Genomic DNA, 23,665 nt, shown 5'->3' with positions numbered 1-23,665 from the left:
TGTATATCTCCAGCTAAACTTTTTTCCTCATTTTTTTAAAAAATTAATTATCAGCCACTTTAGAGTTTAATCAACAGAATCTGCATCCTTTGGTATCATTTGTCAAGTTACGAAATGAAACCATATTTGATCCACATTTAATTTGCTGTTTGACCTGACTCTCACTATATCCTAAAAATGTATTATTTTTTCAGTTTGTTTTTGGTTTTACTTTTATCCTCTTTTGTATTATTTTGTTGTTATAGATGAAAAGTGATAAAATGAAATGGAAAAGAACCCCTCATGCAAATAAGTATCAGCTATTAGATAAAAAAGATCTGAAGATTTACAAACATGTAGGGCAATTCACAGTGTGATTATTCTGAATTGTCTCTAAAAAGATTCAAAGATCTTGATGGCTAGCACTGATGATTTTTTTTTAAAAAAAAGAGTTCTCCTACTTATAGTATGTTACTTTTAGGTGAGCATACCAATGGCAGGACAGTATATCTTCATTGCTTTGGAGATATATTTTGAGCAGTGACTGCATTTTTACCTCAAGGAGTCCCCCCCCCAATACTCTGTTTAAGTTTCCATTAATTTCAGATAAGTTGCATTTTCTGATAATAAATTCTAACTTCAGTTGAATAATAATAATAAATCAATTGCAAAGGCAGCTATATTCGAAACAGCTTACATTTTGCAATGATACTTCTAACACATCCACATCTATCTATCTCAGGTCCTTGGGAAGTACTTGATAGGTGGACAAAAATGCCAAATCCAGTCTGAACATCTGGATGACTACGCAACAAACCAAAGTTGTAATAATAATAGTAATTTTTGCCAGGAGTGATTCCAGTTGTTAGACTTTTACTGTTTTTTAGAAAAACAAAATAATCTAGCCAGCTATAGCTTACCAATTAATATATGTTTGAGGGAGTTGGGTAGTTTAGAAATATGAAATATAAATAAATAAATGCCATATTATTGTACTCCTTCTCTCCATCATATCTGTTTAGGATTAGATGCGCTTCTTTTATAATATTTTAAAGGAAGGCGCTGAATACCCTCAGGGGTGTATTTGTATGTGTGGGTGTCTGGGTGGCAGTTTTGATTCAAAAGCATTTTGAATGACATTTTTCCATGGCAACCTAAGCTACTCCTGGCTTCTTTTTTTACACAGGTTTCCAGAGATTTGCTATGAGTTATCAACAGGATCAGACTGAAGCCCAGTTAGGACCAACAGGGACCTCATTGGTCATTTCCTTGCTTCTTCTCCTTGCCATCTGTGCAGATCAATCAAGGATGGCCCTGCCTGTTCCTTTTAGGGATTGATCCCACATCATTGTCTGGCATTCCCTTATAGGATATCTTCCTGTTTTATACTATTCCCTTATTTCTCCTATTTTCCCCCATTTTAAAAAAATTATTTAACATTATTATCAATGCTGCTCCAATGAATTGAGGCTGTGGACTGATCCCTCCTTTGATTAATGTATTTGTTGGAGTTGTTACTCTCATCAACCCCCTTACAACTAGCAGCGTTTTCTTTAGGAGTTTGATGCAATGTTCCCACCTAGATATTTATCTTAGGCTTAGAACCAAAAGAAGTATTGCATATAGTTGGTAGGTTGGGAGAAGAAGGGGAGCACGCTTTGCATAGCTGAGGCACAAATGGAAGGGTGCTTATTGGGAACTGAGTATAGGATTGGGTGTTGCAGGAGCTTTTACAAAGGCTGAGAGATCACCATGGAGCCACTCTTTTATCCACTGCTAAATTTACAAAAAAACATTTCATACTTTTACAATTGTAAATACTGTGTTTCCCCGAAAATAAGACCTATGCCAAAAATAAGCCCCAGCTTGTTTTTTACGTGTACACCTAATATAAGCCCTACCCCAAAAATAAGCCCTAGTTAAGACCCTGCCCACTCCATCCCACCGTCCTCTTGTATGAGGTGGTGTGAGGTGCACACGTAAAAATCAAGTTAGGACGAGGGGGGTGGAGTTGCCCCACATGCTCCACATCCGCTTACCTCAGGAACGCCTCAGCCAGGCCTCCCATACCCCAACACCTGTCTTAATGCTGCCAGACTTCTTCAATGGCATGGTGTGTCGCACTGGTGCCACTGCTCGTGGCAGGACCCACGTGGCGCATTGCACTGGTGCTGCACTCATGTGTGCCATGGCACAACACACCATGTGGTATCCTGCCACAAGCAGCAGCACTGGCACAATGGGTCATATGGCCTCCTTACCATGAGTGATCACAGAAGAAATTGGGCAGTGTGACAGGTGTTGGCATGTGGGAGGCATAGCTGCGGCGGTCCTGAGGTAAGCAGGTAAGACATCCCCCCAAAATAAGACCTAGTGCCTTTTTTGGAGGCAAAAAAATATATAAGACTGGGTCTTATTTTTGGGGAAACATGGTATATATTGAAAATGGAGCAGAAATCTAAACTGCCTTGGGTTCACCTTGACAGAATCCATGATTTTGCTGCTCCTCTCTATGCAAAAGTCATCCAGCATATGTCTGATGCTATGTTAAACTAGTAACCCCACTCTCACTGAAAAGCCATCACTGTAGTCTGAATGGCTAAAGTGAAATGGTAAAGATGTACTTTCATTCTACAATACAATTTTGATGTTGTTGTTTAATTTAATAAATGTATGCTTAATGATATATCACTTTCTTCATTTTTGACTTGCTAGAGTTTTTGTTGTTGTTGCTAATTGCGAAGTTGTGTCCGACCCATCGCGACCCCATGGACAACGTTCCTCCAGGTCTTTCTGTCCTCTACCATCTTCTGGAGTCCATTTAAGTTCACACCTACTGCTTCAGTGACTCCATCCAGCCATCTCATTCTCTGTCATCCCATTCTTCTATTGCCCTCAATCTTTCTCAGCATTAGGCCCTTCTTCAGTGAGTCCTTCCTTCTCATTAGGTGGCCAAAGTATTTGAGTTTCAACTTCAGGATCTGGCCTTCTAAAGAGCATTCGGGGTTGATCTCTTCTAGGACTGACCGGTTGAACGCCTTGCAGTCCAAGGGACTCGCAAGAGTCTTCTCCAACACCATAGTTCAAAGGCCTCAAACCATGGCCTGGACTATACGCACTTTTGTTGGCAGGGTGATGTGTCTGCTTTTTAGAATGCTGTCTAGATTTGCCATAGCTTTCCTTCCCAGGAGCAAGCGTCTTTTAATTTCTTGGCTGCAGTCCCCATCTGAGGTGATCTTTGAGCCAGAAAAATAAAATCTGTCACTACCTCCATTTCTTCCCCATCTATTTGCCAGGAATTGAGAGGGCCGGATGCCATGATTTTGGTTTTCTTAATGTTGAGTTTCAAGCCAACTTGTGCACTCTCCTTCTTCACCCGCATCAAGAGGCTCTTTAGTTCCTCTTCACTTTCTGCCATTAGAGTGGTATCATCTGCATATCTTAGTTCGTTGATATTTCTCCCGGCAATCTTAATTCCAACTTTTGATTCATCTAGCCCTGCCTTTCTCATGATGTGCTCTGCATATAAGTTAAATAGGCAGGGCGACAGTATACAGCCTTGCCAGACTCCTTTTCCAATTTTGAACCAATCAGTGGTTCTGTGTCCAGTTCTCACTGTTGCTTCTTGACCCGCATATAGGTTTCTCAAGAGACAAATGAGATGGTCTGGTACTCCCATCTCTTTAAGAACTTGCCACAATTTGTTGTGATCCACCCAATCAAAGGCTTTTGCATAGTCAATGAAGCAGAAGTAGATGTTTTTCTGGAACTCCCTAGCTTTCTCCATGATCAAGCGTATGTTGGCAATTTGATCTCTAGGTCCTCTGCCTCTTCAAAATCCTGCCTGTACTTCTGGTAGTTCTCGATCCACATACTGCTGGAGTCTAGCATGTAGGATTTTAAGCATAACTTTACTAGCATGTGAAATGAGTGCAATGGTGCGATAGTTTGAACATTCTTTGGCATTGCCTTTCTTTGGAATTGGAATGTAAACTGACCTTTTCCAATCCTGTGGCCACTGTTGGGTTTTCCAAATTTGCTGGCAAATTTAGTGTAGCACTTTTACTGCATTGTCTTTTAAGATTTTGAATAGCTCAGCTGGAATACTGTCACCTCCACTAGCTTTGTTGTTGCTCAGATTTTCTAAGGCCCATTTCACTTCACATTCTAGGATGTCTGGTTCGAGGTCAGTGACCATCTAATTGTGGTTATCTGGGATGTTAAGCTCATTATTGTATAGTTCTTCTGTGTAGTTTTGCCATCTCTTCTTAATCTCTTCTGCCTCTGTTAGGTCTCTGCAATTTTGGTCCTTTATCATGCCCATCTTTGCATGAAACGTTCCCTTCATATCTCCAATTTTCTTGAAGAGATCTCTGGTCCTCCCTATTCTGTTGTTTTTTTCTATTTCTTTGCACTGTTCATTTAAGAAGGCATTCTTATCTCTTCTAGCTACTCTCTGGAATTCTGCATTCAATTGGGTGTATCTTTCTCTTTCTCTTTTACCTTTCGCTTCCATTCTTTCCTCAGCTATTTGCAAAGCTTCCTCAACAGCCATTTTGCTTTCTTGCATTTCTTTTTCTTTGGGATGGTTTTAGTTGCTACCTCTTGTACAATGTTGCGAACTTCCATCCATAGTTCTTCAGGCACTCTGTCTATCAGATCTAATTCCTTAAATCTAGAGTTTTACCTCAGTGTATTTAACTAGGCCATGTTTGGCTTATATAACATAATTTGAATTTAAGGTTGTTGGAGAACACTAGACTGGGGAGAGCTAATTAGGCCTTTATCCATGGGCATCCAGAGGAGCTTATTGCTTTTATCAAAAAGAGGTGGGATTTGCATTACAATCTTGTGGGACTAGTTTCATTATTGTGCCCCCTTGCTACCCCTTTGTAGATGCCACTGTGTTTATGGACACCACAACAAAATCTTTACTGAAGCTCGAATTAGATGCTTCTTTAAATGTATGTTTGTTGCCAAAAATTATACTGTAATTTTCTTTAGTCTCACTTTGATGTCTGAAAAACCTTGTCATAGAGCATCATCACGTTGAATGTCCCATGTCTTCCACAGTAGCCAATTATATGCAGCAAGGTAAGGTAAAAAAGCAACATGAGCTACCAGAGTTGCTTAAGATGGGCAGCCATGTAAATCTTTTAAATAACTAAAATAAATAAACATGAGGACCTCACATCACAAGTTTTCTTAATTATATGTTACATAAAGAAAAGGAGGGACAAAATGTCCAAAGCCTATTTTCAACAAATACATGTTTAAGATAACTTCCAGTTTGAGTCTGAGGTAGAAAACCACACATGTTCTCTCATCAGGGGCTAGTAGGGTTTTGTTTTGTTTTTTGAAAAACATGTTCAATGCTATTTTGAAATGAAAATATATAAAAATTAATAAAAAGTAAAAAAAATAAGAAAAAGCCCTTTAAAAAAGTACAGAGAAGAGCAACAAAGATGATCAGGGGACTGGAGGCTAAAACATATAAGGAATGGCTGCTGGAATTGGGAATGTCTAGTCTAATGAAGAGAAGGACGAGGGGTGACATGATATCAGTGTTCCAATATCTCAGGGGCTGCCACAAAGAAGAGGGAGTCAAGCTATTCTCCAAATCACCTGAAGGCAGGACAAGAAGGAATGGACGGAAGCTAATCAAAGAGAGAAGCAACCTAGAACTAAGGAGAAATTTTCTGACAGTTAGAACAATTAATCAGTGGAACAACCTGCCTTCGAAGCTGTGAATGCTCCAACACTGAAAGAGTAGAGAGCCATTTATCTGAAATGGTATAGGATTTCCTGCCTGAGCAAGGGGTTGGACTAGATGATCTCCAAGGTCCCTTCCAACTTCCTATTATTATTATTATTATTATTATTATTATTATTATTATACCACTATGTAGGAATTGACAAATTTCATCCAGAATTAAATTTAATGCAGTAAAATTAAATTTAATCTAATTTAATTATGCTGAAATCAACACCTTTATGCCCTTTTAGGAAATACTTTGAAAATTTTGATCACATGACTACAGGGATGCTGCAACGGTTGTAAGTATGAAAATCAGTCATAAGTCAATTTTTTCAGTTCTTTTGTAATTTCAAACAGTCACTAAACTGCTACACTTGTAACTGTTACAAAACAGTTGTAAATCGAGGACTACCTGTATTTTGCAAAGAAGAAGAAAATTAAGAATATTTATTGCAATGCTGAGGTATGATAGAAGTTTTTAAAATATATGCACATAAAACAAAACCAAGATGTCACAAGTCTAGAGAACTATTATTTCAGGAAGAAATTAAATTTAAAACAGCTTTTAAATGTCCAAGACAAAAAGAGCCTGAATAAAAATAGATGAGAATGCAAACATTTGCAGAGTGATTAGAGTGGATTATATGTTTTATCTGGATTGCCCATCATGACCTGTATTTTTTTTAAACAGCTCTAATCTGGGTTGAAAGTGATGCTCTGCATTGCTTTTTCTGGGATTCTCTTCTTTTTTCCTTTTCCTCTTTTACAACATTTAAAGAAATACATTGTTAGTTGTCCTTCCAATATTTTTTCTCATATATCCCAGTAACTATGTTATCGTCACTTGCATAGCAAAGTAGGTCAAAGGGACCTTGGGATCTGGTTGTTCATCATTGTTAACTCTGGAAGGAGTTGCACTATCCCAGATAGATCCAGTGCACAACTTGGGGGTTCTCCTGGATTCATAACTCCTGCTCAAAGAGAAGATGGCAGTCATGGCTAGGAGGGCCTTTGTGCAACTTTGTCTTGTGCAACAGTTGCGCCCCTATCTGAATTGTGAAACCCTGCATATGGTCACATATGCCCTAACATACCCATTTCTCAGCTGGATTACTGCAACACACTCTATATGGGGCTACTCTTGAAGAGTACAGATAGTCCTTCTCTTACAACTGTTTGTTTAGTGACCATTCAAAGTTACAACTGCATTGAAAAATATGACTTACAAACATTTTTCACAGTTATGACCTTTGCAGCATCCCCCCCATGATCATGTGATCAAAATTCAGATGCTGGGCAATTGGTTCATATTTATGACCATTGCTGTGTCCCAAGATCATGTGATCAACTTTTATGACCTTCTGACAAGCAAAGTCAATGGGGAAGTCAGATTCACTTAACAACCAGGTTACTGGTTAGGTTACTAATTTATCAACTGCAGTGATTCACTTAACAAGTGTGACAAGGTCATAAAATGAGTCATAAAACTCACTTAACAAACGTCTCACTTAACAACAGAAATTTTGGGCACAGTTGTGGTCATGAGTCAAGGACTACCTGTATTCTGAAGCTGCAGTTGGTATAAAACACAGCGGCATGAATAGTCCTGGGAGCCTCTAGGGCTGCACATATAACACCACTATTGTGCAAGTTGCATTGGTTACCAGTTTGCTTCTAGATCCAATTCAAGGTGTTTAGTTGTTACCTTTAAAGCCCTATCTGGCATGGGTATTTGAGGAGACATCTCTCCCCAATGGAGCTAGCCAATAGAGTGTTCAAATTCCATCTGCAAAGGATCTATCTGCTAAGGAATTCCAACAAGAGAGTTCAAGGAGAAAAGCCTTTTCCTCTGTGGCCCCGTCCCTCTATCACAAGAAATGAGAACTGCTTCCATCCTTTTGGCCATCTGGAAGAGTATTAAAACTTGGCTTTCCTAGTTGGCCTGGAGGTGACTGACTGGGTAAGGCCTCTGTGGGTGAAACGGAGGCTGGGGAGTGATGCATGCATCATCCTGGAGCTCCATTCTGGGCTGCAGAGGCCTTTCCTGAAGACCTCTGCTGGCGAAACGGAGGGCGAGGGCAACATGCATGAGTGGCAGCTGCAGAAGAGGTGGCCCAGCGGTGGCCACATGGGCTCCTTCTGGACAGGGTTGTTGATGCCACTGCTACAAGGTGAGGCAGGTGTCGGGGCATGGGAGGACTGGCTGCAGGGGCCCTGAAGTAAGCAGGTGCAGGGCGCATGGGGTGGGGTCTTAACTAGGGCTTATTTTGGGGGTAGGGCTTATATTAGGCACAAACATAAAATCAAGATAGGGTTTATTTTCGGGATAGATCTTATTTTCGGGAAAACAAGGTAGTAAGAAATATTTCCTGTTTGCTCAAACCTAAAGGAGTCAGGAAAAAAATAAATAATTTTAGAAATAAATATTTAAAAACAAATTAATAAATTAAAATTTAAAAAAATAGATAGATCAGCATAGCAACCAAAGAGTAATTTTGCGAAAATATTCCTTGGAGTTTTTGGATGACATTCAACCCAGAAAAAAAAGTTAAATCTGATAGGAACCTTTTGGGATGATAGGACTAGTCCAACACTTCTAGAGATCACCCAATTGTAGAAGGCTGATTTAGAACCAAGGTAAGAGATTACAGTCCTCTAGTCAAATAACATCTTGAAAACAAGAGTAAAGAAGATTTCACAATCTTCCTATGACAAACTAGAGTTATATTTAAGTAATTTCAGTTAAAATACTAATCCCATGTCTGAATTTAGTTTCATTTCTGCTTTTCCTTGTCCTCACTGGCCTAGAAAAGTTACCTCCCCGGTAGTTTATAAATCACAGTATTTTAAAATGTCTATAGGAACTAAGGAGTTTACAATTTAAAGTCTGACACTGAGAACTGGAGAGCTGACAGGACTTTGCCAGTCATATTCAGCATAGGATTTTAAGCAGAACTATTTCATGCATTAATACTGAAAATAATATAATGTTGGATACAAAGAAAAAAACATATTTAAATTTGTGTAGTATTTGCTTTTTTTTCTAAACCAAAGAATAACGATTTTAAATTTATAGAAAAAATAAGATTTTACCCAAAACTTTCAATATATATTTAGCCTATAGATTGTATAGTCTTGTTATAAAGTAGGTTATAGGTTATATAATCCTTTGCCAACCTGGAGCTAGGTGGTTTCACCAAGCTCTATCTGTACTGTCAAATTTGGTCTTTAGATACGTTTCTCATGAGGACAATGAGATGTTTTGGGATTCTTATTTTTCTGAGCACATCCCACAGCTTGGCATGACTGACACTATCAAAGATCTTTCTATAATCAATGAAGCACATAGTGCCTTATTTTTGGTACTGTTTAGTTTTCTCAATTATCTATGTGCATCAGTAATATCTCATGTTGCTTAACCTTGTCTAAAGACAGCTTGAACATCTGGCATCTCTTTTTTTGTGTAAGGCTCTGATCTGCGTCGGATAATCTTAAATATTATTTTATTAGTATGTGAATTTAAGGGTATTATATGTTAAATTGCATTTTCTGTTCAGTCTCATTTTGATATTGGAATGTAGACTGACTTCTTCCAAGCTGCTCACCACTGTGTCATTCTCCAGATTTGTTGGCATAGCTTGCTTAAAACATTTACTGATTCTTCTTCTGTTGATTGCCATAATTCACTGGGTATTCCTGTAGTCTTTTGACTTGGTAAAGACCAGCGTGCTAATCTAATTTGATCTTCAAGTACCAGGGATTCTTGTTTGTAGACAATATCTAAAATATCTTGATATTGACATCTCTATTGGCATCCTTTAGCATACCAATTTGAGGTTGAAACATCCTTCTGCGTTCAGAGATCTTTTGAAAGAATTGCATGAATTGATGCCTTTGCCATTATCGTTAAATGATAATCTGTCTTCAGCATCTTCCTATGCTACTGCTGCCCAATATAGATGCCTGCTTGTTTTAGCAGGGCAGTTGAGATGACCTTCACACATTGGGGACCTTGTTAGGAATATATACTCTTGGCATAATCTCCTGCTAGTCTTCACTCATCCTCCTAGAAACACACAATCTATGGAAGGATTACTGATTTTTTCTTTATTGTGATCATTGTATGGATGGTGCTGATTACTTCTGATCTTTAATTTGGAAAATATACCTCCTTGTGGTTCTGAAATCATTTATATAGCTAATTGGTCTATGACTATAAATAAAATATTGTTATTATTTAACATGCAGTATTTATTTTATTTTTTTTCCTTTGGAAACTTAATATGGTAAACATAGCATTCCCTCTCCCAATTTTTTCCTACAACAATGTAAAATATGTTAGACTGAGATAATATAACTGACCTTAGTCCTAAACTATGTTATGTGAAACCTCCCCATCTAGTGAAATCCAAGAGAGAGGGCTTGCAGCTGATTCCTATGTTCACAGAATGTCCAATATAAGACATTATAAGGTGATCTTTCTTGGTGATGGCCCCTCATCGCTAGAACCACTTAATCCCAAATAAAAGGATAGTCTTAGTTATATTAGTATTTCAGGAGGCTATAAAGATCTGACTTCCAGTAGAAACAGAAGTTTGATTATTCTGCTGAAAAAATAGTATCATGGATTAATATGGATGTCATACTGTATTTCCAAACCTAATCACTCAGAGTTGATAGACTGGAGCAACATAGATGACTTCATAATAAATAAAATCAAATAATAATCTTTTTATAATAAATATATAAATATAACCAGTAGGCCAACCTTAACTAGGTTTGGTAAATATGCAGGGATGGGCTTGTTAGTTCCTGGATAGAAGGCCTTCAGGAAATATCAGGTGGTAAGATAAAGTGAAAATAAAAAAAAGTCATTCCAAAATAAAACAAAGGCAACAGCAAACCAATTATGTATTGCTGCCAGGAAAACTGTATGGAAGTGTCCATGAAATTACCAGGAATTGAATTTGACTTGAACAAGGCTTCAATTACCTTCAATCTACAGCTTTAAATAATTTCCCATGTGCCTGATGCTGCCCTGCTTATCTTGTTAGATTGATTGATTGATTTTAAGTTTCCCTCTTCTTTAAGGCACACTGAAGATTCTTTAGAATAAAACATATGTAACATATATATTTTAATTCAATTTTAAAAATTCTTGTTAGTTATATATTGAACAGAACACTACAGCTCTATATATGCCCATAGCTGTCATCTGTCTCTTTATTATCCCTCCAGGCACACCATTCCTGGCTCTGTTTGCTTTCTTTGTACTGCTAGATCTAGGCTACATATTTTGTCTTCTAATACTAAAAATAAATGTTTTTTAATTTTTTGCATACAGGAAGATATGAAATTGTGAGTTTTCTAACTTCCTCTTTTTTTGGACTTTTAACAATTCTGTTTGTGGGTAGGAAAAAATAGATTGAAGTTTAAACAGAATTTGCCCTGTTCATGCTTGCTGTTCCTTAAACAGTGTTGCCTTTCAAATATAAATTCATGGACTTTTTAATTGGATTATTGTATGTTTTAGATAACAATTGTAACCAATCCAATTGAACAGCAAATTTAATATTCACTTTGAATAGAGGTTGGAGATAATATTGTTACCAAACTTCAGTAAGGGAAAAAAACAGATCTTTTCTTTGGTGAGATCAGCAGACTGACATGGTTCTGACAGACAAAGACAAATAAATCAGAACTCAGAGGCTTGAAAATTCCTCAAAGAACATGTTTATTAGTTACATGTTTTTCCATAGTAACATCACATGGTTTTCTTGTCTGCCAAAACTAATTTTTTAAAAATGGTGACAGCTGGTGTACAAAGTTTTTCAGAGCAAAATGTCAACATTTGATGTATGGTCATATGAAAATTAACTTTTTGTCAATTCAGAGCAAATTTGAGCACAACTGAATATATCTACAATTCAGGCTAAAACAATCAATTCTAATCGTTTTATATAGAATCTTCTAGCAGTATAACACACTTAAAAAGCAGAAAATCATGCATTGAAAATCTTCATTGTGATTTCTATAAAATGGTATGTGATAGGTTAAATTACACATTATTTTCATGATTAGGAGCCCAAAATCTGTAAGGTATACCCAAAAGTGTTCAGGAAGCAAAATCTTTGTTGTCCAGTGAAATCTAGGTTTTAGCCAACCTTCAGCATGGAAGATCACTGGATGATTTTGACCTAACCATACTCATTCAACCCAACAAATTCCAGAGTTGCCCCGGGGGAGAAAAATACGAAAAGAATGTAACACATGCTACTATGGAAGAAAGAATAGATATAAACTGTTAAGTACTTCGTTCGCGTGCGAATGATGAAGACACATGGTGATGTTAAACAGCTCTTTATTCTTCTTCTAACAACACCCCAACAAAAACAAAAGGCACGCAGGCCTTTTTATATGGCCAGAAACCCAGACAACATCAACCAATAGAATAGAGCGTTTTCGCACCTTGCGCATGCGCACAAGGCTGGCGCTGCTCTGTCTGGTCCCGGGCAACTTTTGGAATGCCTGGGACCAATGCAACGTCCTGAGCCTACTTTTGCAGGCTCAGGACACAACACCCTCCTCCCTAGATGGAACATACTTTGCGCACACACATGTGCGCCATGCAATGGGAAGAGTGTCATACAGTTTCAGTAATCAAATGCAAGGAGTGTGGAATACTCGAGTCTGCCCTCAGGCAAACCCCCTTCAATCTTAATAATACAACGAATGTATCCAAAATAAAAAAATACTACAAAATAATCTACCCACGAGTTGCTCCATTATTCAGGGGCCTCATGAACAGGTCCCTCATGATTTGACAACTTCACAAAGTCTCTCAGATGCACACTTGGCCCCCTGCCACCTTCTAATGCCTGGAGAGATTGCCTGGCCCACCTGCCCACCTACCAGACTAGGCAGGCCAGGGTGTTGCCATCCTAAATTCCCAGGTTACCCTAGTGAGGGTGCCTGGCTTACCTGCTCGCCTACCAGGCTAGGCATGCCAGGACTTCGCTGCCCCAGATACCCAGTTGGCCCGCCCAGCTGCTGGCTGGCTGGACCCTCTAAGTCCAAGCCAGCATACCTTGGAGGGGTGGAAGTCCCCAAATCCACAATGGACCCCTCTTGGGAACACTGTCCCTCGAGCCCAAGGCCAGCAGATAAAGAGGGCTGGGTAGCGGAGCTGCCCCAGTACTCTGTGGCCTCCAAGCACGTGCCCCAGGTGGCAGAGACAGGAGTCGCCTCCATGGCAACCCCACTCGCTGGAGACCTCCTTTTGGGAGCAATTGCGGAACTTGGCAAGTGCCCCTGATGGAATTCCTTTTCTCTTGCTGCTTGTGATTTGTGTGGATACCCCCCGTCGGTCTGGAGCACTATCTGACATATGTGAATACTGTGGATACCCCCAGTGTGATTCCCTGTCTGGAATAATTATGGATGTGTGGGATGATCCCCTATCCAGCGAATTCCTGTTAGGAGCACTTGCGGAACCTTGGGAAGAACACCCAACAACCTCAGCAGCAGCTAGTGAAGGCCTGTTAGTCCTGGGAAACTAACATATTATGGTCCTCCTCCCCCGCAGAGCAGAGCCAGGAGTGGAAGGGTGCGAGTCCAGTTTCCAACGCAGTTGGTCTATGTGTCTGCAAAGAATGCGGCCGTCACCCAAGGCAACTTCGTATGATAACGGCCCCGAGACCTTGCAGACCACAGCTGTGACCCAGAGATGTCCAGGCCCATAGTTTCTTGCCCAGACCGGATCGCCCATCTGGAGTCTCCTAGGTGCCCGCGGTTGTGATACCTGTGAAGCCACCCGGTCAGGGTGCAACCTGTCTAGTTTAGCGATGAGGCGGCGACCCCAGCAGAGTTCAGCAGGGCTTTTCCCTGCGGCAATGCATGGTGTGGTGCGGTGTGCAAGAAGGAAATCTGCTAACCTGTGATGCCAGTTACCGTAAGTCAGTTTCTTGAGGGCATCTTTGGTGGTGCGCACCATTCTCTCTGCCAGTCCATTGGAGGATGGGTGGAAGGGAGCCAATGTTACATGCCGGATCAGATTGGCCTGAAGAAAAGCCTGGAACTCAGAAGAGGTAAATTGAGGGCCATTATCTGAAACCAGAAGATCTGGAAGACTGTGTGATGCAAAAATTCCTCTCAACACCTGGATGGTCCTGGTAGTAGTAGTGGAGGAAAGAGGAACAACCTCTAGCCACTTGGAATGGCTATCAACAACAACCAGGAAGAATTGCCCCTGAAACGGCCCAGCATAATCTATATGCACTCTAGACCATGGGGTTTGAGTTTCCTCTCACCTATGCACTGGGGCCTGAGGCATTTCAGGCCAAGACTGTTGGCACACTTGGCACCCTTGCACTTGGGCCTCGATGGCTTTATCAAGCCCAGGCCACTAAAGATGGCTGCGCACAAGCGCTTTCATTCTGACTATGCCAGGATGTCCCTCATGCAGAGAGATCAAAATTCTAGATTTCAATGAGGCTGGGATCACTACCCTGCTACCCCATAACAGACAATGAGTGGAATTGTGTAAATTTTAGTCCTCTGGAAAAAATAGCATACTATACAAACAAAGTGATGATAAATTAAGTACAGGCTAGATTTAATTATACTGTTTTCTTTCCTATTTCACCTTTACCTTTACAGGGACATATTTACATAGATGTCTGCCCTTTTATGTACAATACCTATTGATTAGGGGACTGGAGGCTAAAGCATATAAGGAACAGTTGTTGGAATTGGGTATATCTAGTTTAATGAAGAGAAGGACAAGGGGGGACATGATAGCAGTGCTCCAATATCTCAGGGGCTGCCACAAAGAAGAGGGAATCAAGCTATTCTCCAAAGCACCTGAAGGCAGGACAAGAAGCAATGGATGGAAACTAATCAAGGAGAGAAGCAACTACAACTAAGGAGAAACTTCCTGACAGTTAGAACAATTAACCAGTGGAACAACCTGCCTCCAGAAGCAGTGAATGCTCCAACACTGGAAGTTTTTAAGAAGAAACTGGACAGCCATTTGTCCAAAATGGTATAGGTTTCCTGCCTGAGCAGGCGGTTGGACTAGATGACCTCCAAGGTCCCTTCCAGCTTTATTATTATTATTATTAATTATTATTATTATTATTAGTTAGCACAATGCTTTATGCACATGATAAATTCATCTATAAATTCATGAAAACTTTTGCTATAATAAATTTGTTGGTACTTAAAGTACAATAAAACAGTTTTGTTTTGTTTTTTGGTCTATCTTGAATCTAGCAGCAATTAGTTTAATTGGATGACAGCTTTGGGAAGATGTATCTGCCAGTAGTTATCTGTGTTCTTCTGTGTCCTAGAATTACACTGAGAGTTATTGATTACTTTGCCAACTCTCATCTGACTTCTCTCTCTCTCTCTCTCTCTCTTTTTTTTTTTTGCATATATCTTCTCAGTGTGGTAGACCAGAAGTTGAATAAGGCAAAGGTCTTATAGTGTGTAAGCTCTTTCATTTTATTATTTTAAAATATGTCAGAGTGATAGAAATGTTACACTTATTTTATTACATTAACTGTTAGTCTTATTTTCTACAATATTTTATGTATATTCTTCCTAGTTTGGTAAACCTTTAAACTGGATATTAATGAACTCCCCCAATACTGAAGAACTGCATGACAAAACAGAATGGTGGAATAAGGGCTTCTCAAAATGAGTTTGATACAAGAGCCATCACTGGGACTTGAAAGACACCAACTGGACCATAATAGTAATATTGGAACTAAAAAAATTCTCTCTGGAAGTAGTTTAAGATGCTTAAAACTAAAACGCAACTAGAGATTTGATACAATCTACCAAAGAGTAGATTGAGAAACACCAAGGGGAATGAAGACCCTCCAATAGAATGATAGTCATGGGATATATAATCATGAAGCCCATCAATATCCATGCATGCAGACAGGAAAAGAACTCTTTACGGTGTACTAATTTTGGTTGGTACTAATTTTGGCGGGGTATGGTGAAAGTAGAATTAGTCCCTTCTAATATGCACAAAAATGTATTTAATCTCTCCAGCCTTCCCCACATAAGGAATTCACACACTGTTTTTTAAATCTCATAAAGGTCTGCATATAACACGTTCTTGATCTTCACCCATCTTTTTCTAATGTATAAATGAAACAGAAGCAGGATTACTCAAGCCACAGAGTTCCTGACTGGGTGACATGTCATGTAGAAAAGAAAATCTGACTACTTCTTATCATGCTACCCTTTCCCCAATCATAACAGTATTTTCCTTCTATCTCCATTATAAGCTGCTTGGCGCGCGCCCTTCTCCGGGTCTGCAGCGGCAGCCGACCTGCGTGCGCTTCCTTGCGCGCGCCCTGCAGCGGTTTTTCTGCCTTCCTTAACATTCGTCCCTCCCCTTCCCTTAATTCCAACATCAGTCAGTCCAGCGGCGGAGGACTAAAGTCGAAACCCACAGATTGCAAAGAAAAAAAGTCAATCCCCCCTTCCCCTCTTTCGTCTGCTTTGCGGAGGGATCTCTCCCTCTGTCTCCTTACAGAAGCGAAAGGAAGGGGCGTGCGCGTGTGAGCGATGTGAATGTGTTGAAGATCGGTGGCCGTTACTTCAGGGAGACGGCAGTGGGTGTGCACCCGCAAGCGGAAAATTAGTCCCTAGAAGGGAAGGGTGGTAGGCTGGGGGAGTGGCTGGAAGGACTGCTACTGGAACTGAACTACTACAAGGGGGGAATAAAACGGGGGTGGGGGTAGAGGAGGAGCAAATAATAAGGGCTTAAGGGGGCGAAGAAGTCGGCCGTTGTAGGGTGGGAGTGAATGAGGGGCCGAGGTTGTGGAAAAAGCTGTGGAAGGGAGAGGCTGGAGCTCCCGGTAGCTTGGAACCAAGCGGGAGGGAGCGATCAATTGCGAGCGCTAAGGGACTAGGCAAGGGGGTGGGGGTTCTGCTTCATTTTTGATGGGTGTTGCCCAGTTACCCATAAAGTAAGGAAGGTTATGGGGAAAGGACGAGAAATAGAGGTGGCAAAGAAAGCGGCAGTGTGAGGCTCTTGGGTGGGGTGAGTGCAGGAACCGGCGGTCGCCCTATCTTCCTGGGAAGGGGGGAACGTGGAGGGGGAAATCATTTTGTTTAGGAAAAAGGGCGATTTCTTTTGAGCTTGAATCTAAGACTTCTCAAGTGGTTGGGAAGGAGAATGCGATTTCTGCCTTTCCTGTCATACGTACGTTTTTTTATTAGCTGGGGATTAAAATTAGCTGTCGGGGCGAGTTTCCTTGAAATTTGCTCCCATTCGCATGCCTGCGGCTTGCCTGCTTGTGGTGCAGCCTAGAAGGGGGGGGGGGAGAGTTTGCAGCTGATGTAGGATCGTCGTCGGGTTTCTCCTTTCTCCTTCCCCTTCACCACGGAAAGAGGAGGAAGAAAGAGCCGTAGGCGAAAAAACAACAACCCCGGAACGTCCATGGCCTCACGATCACTCCGTTTTTGGACGAGGTGGATAATGAAATCTTTGTTGCCACAGCTCTAACTACTTTTGAATTTTATTTGGGGACTAGCCAGGGTATATTCTTCCTGAAGACGTTGGGCATTTAACGGAATTACCGTAAAGAAGAGACTTTTCTCATTTAACCTTTTATAATTCAGATATTTTATTAAAACATGGAAAATGAAATATTCACACCTCTTTTGGAAGTCTTCATATCCAGCCCACTTGTTACCTGGGTAAGCATTTGTTGATCAGTAATGGAATTTATATAAATGATTCTTGCCAAGCACAGACAGAATTCATGTCATAGTGTTGATAATTATGCTTTGTGTTCTAGGTTAAGACATTTGGATCCTTAGCTGGACAAAATGCAACCAACTTGGAAGAATACGTTGCACTTCTAGATGGAGTTTTCTTAAATGAAGTTATGCTGCAAATGTAAGTTGTTCTGTGTTTTCGTTGTTTTTTAATGTTTTGATTTAAGAATTCCTCCAAGAATGTAGCTTACTCTGTGACCTTATTTTCTTTCAGGTTATGTAGGAACAGAGAACAGTGTCTTACCATATTCCCATTTTATACCTTGTTAATTGATTTTATAACATAGAAGTATGCTGCTTTTCTCTGTCATTATATTTTTGATGTCTTACAAATCTGTGTATGATTTCAGTGAAAAAAAGCGGGAGGGGGAGGCGAGAAGAGCTAATCAGGCAGAAATAATAAAGGGTTAACCACTGCACCTTGCCTATGCATAATAATAACCTGCCTGTTATTGGTGGCTCATCCCTGCATCTGCAGAGAACATATGGAATAGCAAATGCCTGATTTTAATCAGTTGTTTATTAAAATATAGCATGATTTATCTATATCCTGATTCTAGAAATATTTGTTTGGAACTAAATGTCATTGATTAGGCTAACTACAGCTTTAATATAGTTATTCTGTAATATATATTGAAAGACAGAACAAAAGTATGGAGGATTTAACATTTTCCAGTTAAGGACTATACATTTTCATTTACATGCATGGATTTTGCAATAATCATTATGAAGTCTAATTAGTTCTCCAGTTGATTCACTTAGTAAAGCAATTATGTTAGACTTTATAGGTGAGTGATTTTTTTATTTTTTAAATTATATTCACTGATAAAGAAAAGTTTATTAGTAGTGAGCAAAACATGCTTTATGAAATAAATGGAAGAGAATGATTACACGGGATTGCATTTTATTCAGTAATACAGTTAAAATACATATTTGGTGGGATGAATATGACCCATCTATAATAAGAGGATCTACTATTCAAAGGGCGTAGATTTGTAACTAAGACCCAACCTTTCATAGAAGCTTTACATTTAGATTGAGATTTCTCCAACTTGGCTATACTAGTTAGACTAATGAATGTTGATAAATCAATACTTCCTCAGAATATTAGGTTGAAGAAGGCTGATTTAGATATACTAGCTCCTTGTACTGTACATTTGCCCAAGAGCATCACTCAGAGACTAGTGACCCAATATGTGGGAATCATCATACATGAATCATTATTCTGGATATATATGACACAAGAATTTACTAAATCTTTTTGAGCTAAATGTACTCAAAGTCTTCACAAGTAAGCACAATTGCAGTTAGTAATGTAAAAGTGACACATTTGTCAGGTTTTACTGATTCAGTAAATTCAGTGTTGCAAACCAGATTGAGGAAGCTATTAATAGGCATTTTAAAAAATTGTTCATAAAACTGTGCTACTGTAATGTTTCTGACAATATTTTTAAGTTGGGGTCAGCAACTTTTTTTGCCCCCTGGACATTTTGTGAATTTGTACATGATGATAAGGGGCACAGAAAAAGATACGATAGAATGTGAGAACTTGGACAACTTTAAAATGGTTTCTAATAATATATTATTTTGGAGACCAAGGAGCATAACCTGGGAGTCTGATTTGAATCCAGAAGCATTTCACTGCCAATACTTATAAATTTTCTTGGGCTCCTGATAGAAAGGCAGGCTATTACTCTAACAGATAATAATTACATATAATTATCAGTCTGCTTTTAAATATGAATTATTATAATAAATTGACATAGTGGTACAGTGGTTAGAATGCAGTATTGGAGGCTAACTGCTCACTGCCAGGAGTTTGGTCCTGACCGGCTCAAGGTTGAGTCAGCCTTCCATCCTTCCAAAGTCAGTAAAATGAGGACCCATATTGTTGTGGGCAATATGATGATTCTATAAACACCTTAGAGAGTGCTTTAAAGCACTATGAAGTAGTATATGTCTAAGTTGTTGCTAAATTGTTATTTTTTCTTGTTAATGTTGAGTTATATATCTCTAAGGCAGCGGTTCTCAACCTGTGGGTCGCGACCCCATTTGGGGTCGAACGACCATTTTACGGGGGTCGCCAAACAACGCGATCTGCCATTTTTTTCAGCTGGCGCCGCCGCACATGCACAGCGCATGCGCACTGCGCATGGGGGCGCTGCCGCACATGCGCACCACACATGCATGCCGTGCATGCGCGCCGTGCATGGGGGCGCGTCCTTATGACCGGGGTCGCCGGTATAAAAAGGTTAAGAACCATTGCTCTAAGGAGAGAGGGGGAAATCTGAATCTTATGAAAAATAAACCTCCTTAGAAATATCTACAATGCAAGACATATTTCAACTGTTTTGATATCAAATCATGACCACTATCAATATTTAATGTACCCTTGAACATGAGATTGGAAGGATGGCAGACATTACATTCATACTTGACATTTTTTAACCCCATTAGCCTTAAAGTTGGTTAGTTATGGTAATGGAAAGAGAAGAAAGCTTATGCTTAATTTTGGTATCAATTGACTGATGCATTGATCTGTGATTACCTGGCACTTACAAGGGAATTTAGTGGCTTTGGCTTCCAATAAAGAAAATCAATGTCAAGTCTGGTTGGGCATCTTCTGAGGGGTTGGGAACAAAACTAAACTTCCCAGTTTTCTGGAGAACCTTCAGGTACCATCCACTGACACAGTGACATCAACAGAAAGGACCTGGCTGACATTTGGAGAGGTTGCGAGGTTAATAGTAGGCACGTGAATGGGAGATCTCTTGTACGATAACCAGTATCAATTTAATTCTTAACTCCCCTTGTCCAGACTCAAGACATGACATAAGCTTTTGTTGATAAAATTCATTTGGGAGCTACATGCAAGATAATTTTGTAAATAATAATTGGAGTGATAATAGAAGCTGGTGCTTCACAGTATTTAAAAAAATATATTAAGGGATATAAAGAAAAAAATGTTTTGAGAAACAGAAACCCTTGCATACTGGATCCTATGAATATCAGATTGTCTGCCTTCTCTAAAGCCAACTAAAACATATGCAGAATTTGTAGTTTGGACACCTCCACCATGTCAGTAGTGTTGTCTGCACATTTGATTTGCAGCGTCAGGCTTCTGGAAGCCGAGGGTGGAGGGGAATAGAGCTTATGTGGAGGCCATGGCCATTTCTTATGACACTTCCCCCAGTGAAGTGGGATTCAACTGCTGTTTTTTGGACTGCCATGTATCATGAAAGTAAGAGGTTTATCAAGAGGTTGGCAGGGGCTATTTACTCTATCAAATCCAATCTAAACTCTGCTGGATTCTCGATTGAAGTGTTCCTGGCAGAAATACTCCTTCATTTGCTTAAACATATCCAATGAAGGAGAGCTATATTCATTGCTTCCTTGGTAATTTGAACAAAAGGAGCATGTTGCTTTTAATGTTAAAGATGAAATGAAAGTTAATCAGCTTGTTCAAATAGAATAATGACTAGAAAACATTTCTCTTTGTTTACTCTCTGGTTATAAATGAGGTGTAAATGTTGAACAGCAAAGGGAGGTATAAAAATAATTCTGTATATGGCTATCTATTTGGAAACTTGCACTATGGAAATATACTAACAAATATTCTACTACATGTTGTGTCTGGATAAAGAAAAATTGGGCAATAATCAATTTGCTGAGTATTTTTAAATAAATATTTTAATATCTTGATTTATATTCACAATAATAATAGAGATATATAAAATGTTCATTGACATCTTTTTCAAAATGGTTTGCTTATACAACTATAAAATGCTCAATATGTAATTTCTGTGTTCCTATTTGTTGTTCTACAATTTTTTTAATATCCCAATTATTTAATGTTTACTAATCAAGACAAAACTAATTACAGTAATTGATAAATGTGATATGGCTGAGAAGAAGTCTGAACCAGAAAAGTCAGAGAAGTCCATTCAGAGAAGCCCAAAATCTTTTAAAGAGGGAATTGATTTGTGCCATCAAATTGTGTCAACTCTTAGTGAAGTCATGGATTTTCTCCATGACTACCTATCATGGAAGCTTTATAGGTAATTGCAAGACCCTTAGAAGTCTACCAGCAGCCCATGCTGCTCATAAAATAGTGGCACTAAATGGACATGTTGTGCTGTGTGCATAACTATCTGGGTGTTTTAAAGGGAGAGTTCCAAATAGAAGGTATTGCCAGAATCCAGACAGGAAGTGACCAAAGCATGACTAACTTTGAGTAGAAATTTATATAATCGGTATACAAGATGGATCTGTGCAAATATCCTCCCAGACTTGGCTGCCACCTGCTGTTTGAGTAAAAGCCAATAATCTAGAAAGATTATGAGGATGATGATGATGATGATGGCGATTTTATCCTATTTTTTAAATATATACATCAAGGTAGCAAATATGTAGAACTCCCACCTCTTATCCACAAAAACTGTGAGGTGGGTTGGACTAAGAGCGACTGTCTGAAAATCTCCCTATTGACTTTCATCCCTAGGGCAGGGCTAAAGCTCACAGTCTCCTGGTTTCCAGAGGCAGCACCTTAACTGCTATACCAAACTGACTTTTGCTCAATAAATTAATGAACAAGTATGTTTTTGATTCATTTGTTTAATTGGATCTCTTAATCTAGTTTTAGGATTTGTATGCAGAACCGATCATGATTTTGGTCATGTTTGTTTCTTTATATTCTGCCTTCATTATTTTTACAAATAACTCAAGGCAGAGAACATATCTAACACACCTCCCTCCTCCTATTTTCCCCACAACAACAACCCTGTGAGGAGGGGGGAATGGGTGGGTTATGTAGAAATATTGACAATTTAAAATGATTCACAATGTTCTAAGCACTACTGTAAGTTTATCTATATCCTCTTTTGAATATACTTTCAAGCAAGTGGCCTTATGCTTTTATCAATTAACAAAATGTACAACGTAGTCATTTTTGCTCAGCGCAGAATCTTAATAAATAAACTGGATAAATGTTTCATTTTTAATCGGATTTTAACATCCAGAGAAGTCACATGAGAACTAAGTATAACTACACTGGCACAAACTGCCTTGCTGCTGAAAATTGTTCATGCACTTGGAGTCTAGAACATAAATCAAACCACAGTATTAAATTACTCAGACCACTAATGCCTTTAAAAATTCTGCCTTTCAAATATCTTTAGGTATGTTTAATTTAGCTTTAGTCAAAGATTCCCCTAATGATTATACTGTTTGCTTTTTTTATTCTTACAAAAATGATAAAATTGTAATATGATTCTTTCAGGATCTCAAATAATGCATGTGACACTAATGTATAAGCACTTAGATAGCTAATGAAAAAAGAAAGAAGCTACTAATATATCCAATGAGATTGTTTGATTGATTTTAGTGTCTTATATATGCATAAAACAATGATATTTGTAGACATTCTGTGAAGTTGTGTTGAAATCTTTTTAAAAACCAAAATAGAGACTTACTTTAGGATCTATTCTACTTGGAATATTTGAGGGACCGATTGTGTGTAGGTCTAAATGAGGTATGAATGATAGAACTGTTTATGTTATTCATATAAAATAGATTTGTATAGCTATACAAATAAATTTTCAAAATTTCATATGGTAAAATAGCATGTCTTGTTATTAAATACCTTCAGTGAACATATGGGGTTTGTGGTCTGTTTAAATTTAGAAATCTGGTAGCATAATGACTACAATCCTATTTGTGATATTTTGCTGAATGAAAAGATAACTAATCCCTGATTTTGTGATGGTTGAATCTGTCTTATAACACTGATAGATTTTGAGAAATGACAGACTTTTATCTATTTCCCGCACTTTTCCTTTTTTAACAAACATTCTGTGTGTTTTTGCTTGTTTTCTCCCCAACTGAAATTAATGTAACTTGTCATATGTAGGTTGCTTTTAAAAGTATAGTAGCTTAAGGCTAGCTTTTACAGTTGTACTAATTACTGACTTCTAGACAAATCTGCCCTATTTTGCTATGCTTTTCTCTGCTTTAAAAATGAATTATTGAACTATGTAGGAATCATTGCCTGAAAACAGTACTTATCTATTTTGACTATTGAATTTGCTGTTCAGAAATTATTTCATCCATATTGTTGTTTAAGTACAC

At 38.8% G+C, this 23,665-nt stretch overlaps 1 protein-coding gene across 6 annotated transcripts in view; it reads left to right on the top strand.

The window, feature by feature from the left end:
• Positions 1-16,495: 16,495 nt before the first annotated feature.
• Positions 16,496-23,665, top strand: part of CCDC88A (coiled-coil domain containing 88A) — a 108,185-nt gene continuing 101,015 nt past the window's right edge. For 4 of the 6 annotated variants that reach the window (XM_039344352.1, XM_039344351.1, XM_039344347.1 and 1 more), the window contains exons 1-2: positions 16,496-17,458; positions 17,560-17,660. In XM_039344352.1, coding sequence (XP_039200286.1) covers positions 17,396-17,458; positions 17,560-17,660 — 164 coding nt within the window. In that variant the 5' untranslated portion in view covers positions 16,496-17,395. The remainder of the gene's footprint in view (positions 17,459-17,559; positions 17,661-23,665) is intronic. The other 2 variants (XM_039344349.1, XM_039344348.1) reach the window with 1 other exon arrangement.

Source organism: Crotalus tigris, unplaced genomic scaffold (genome assembly GCF_016545835.1).
Source record: "Crotalus tigris isolate CLP2741 ecotype Arizona unplaced genomic scaffold, ASM1654583v1 scf7180000017903.3850313, whole genome shotgun sequence".
Lineage (NCBI taxonomy): Eukaryota > Metazoa > Chordata > Lepidosauria > Squamata > Viperidae > Crotalus > Crotalus tigris.
Note: the sequence above shows the minus strand (reverse complement) of the source record. Positions and strands in the feature narration are given on the sequence as shown.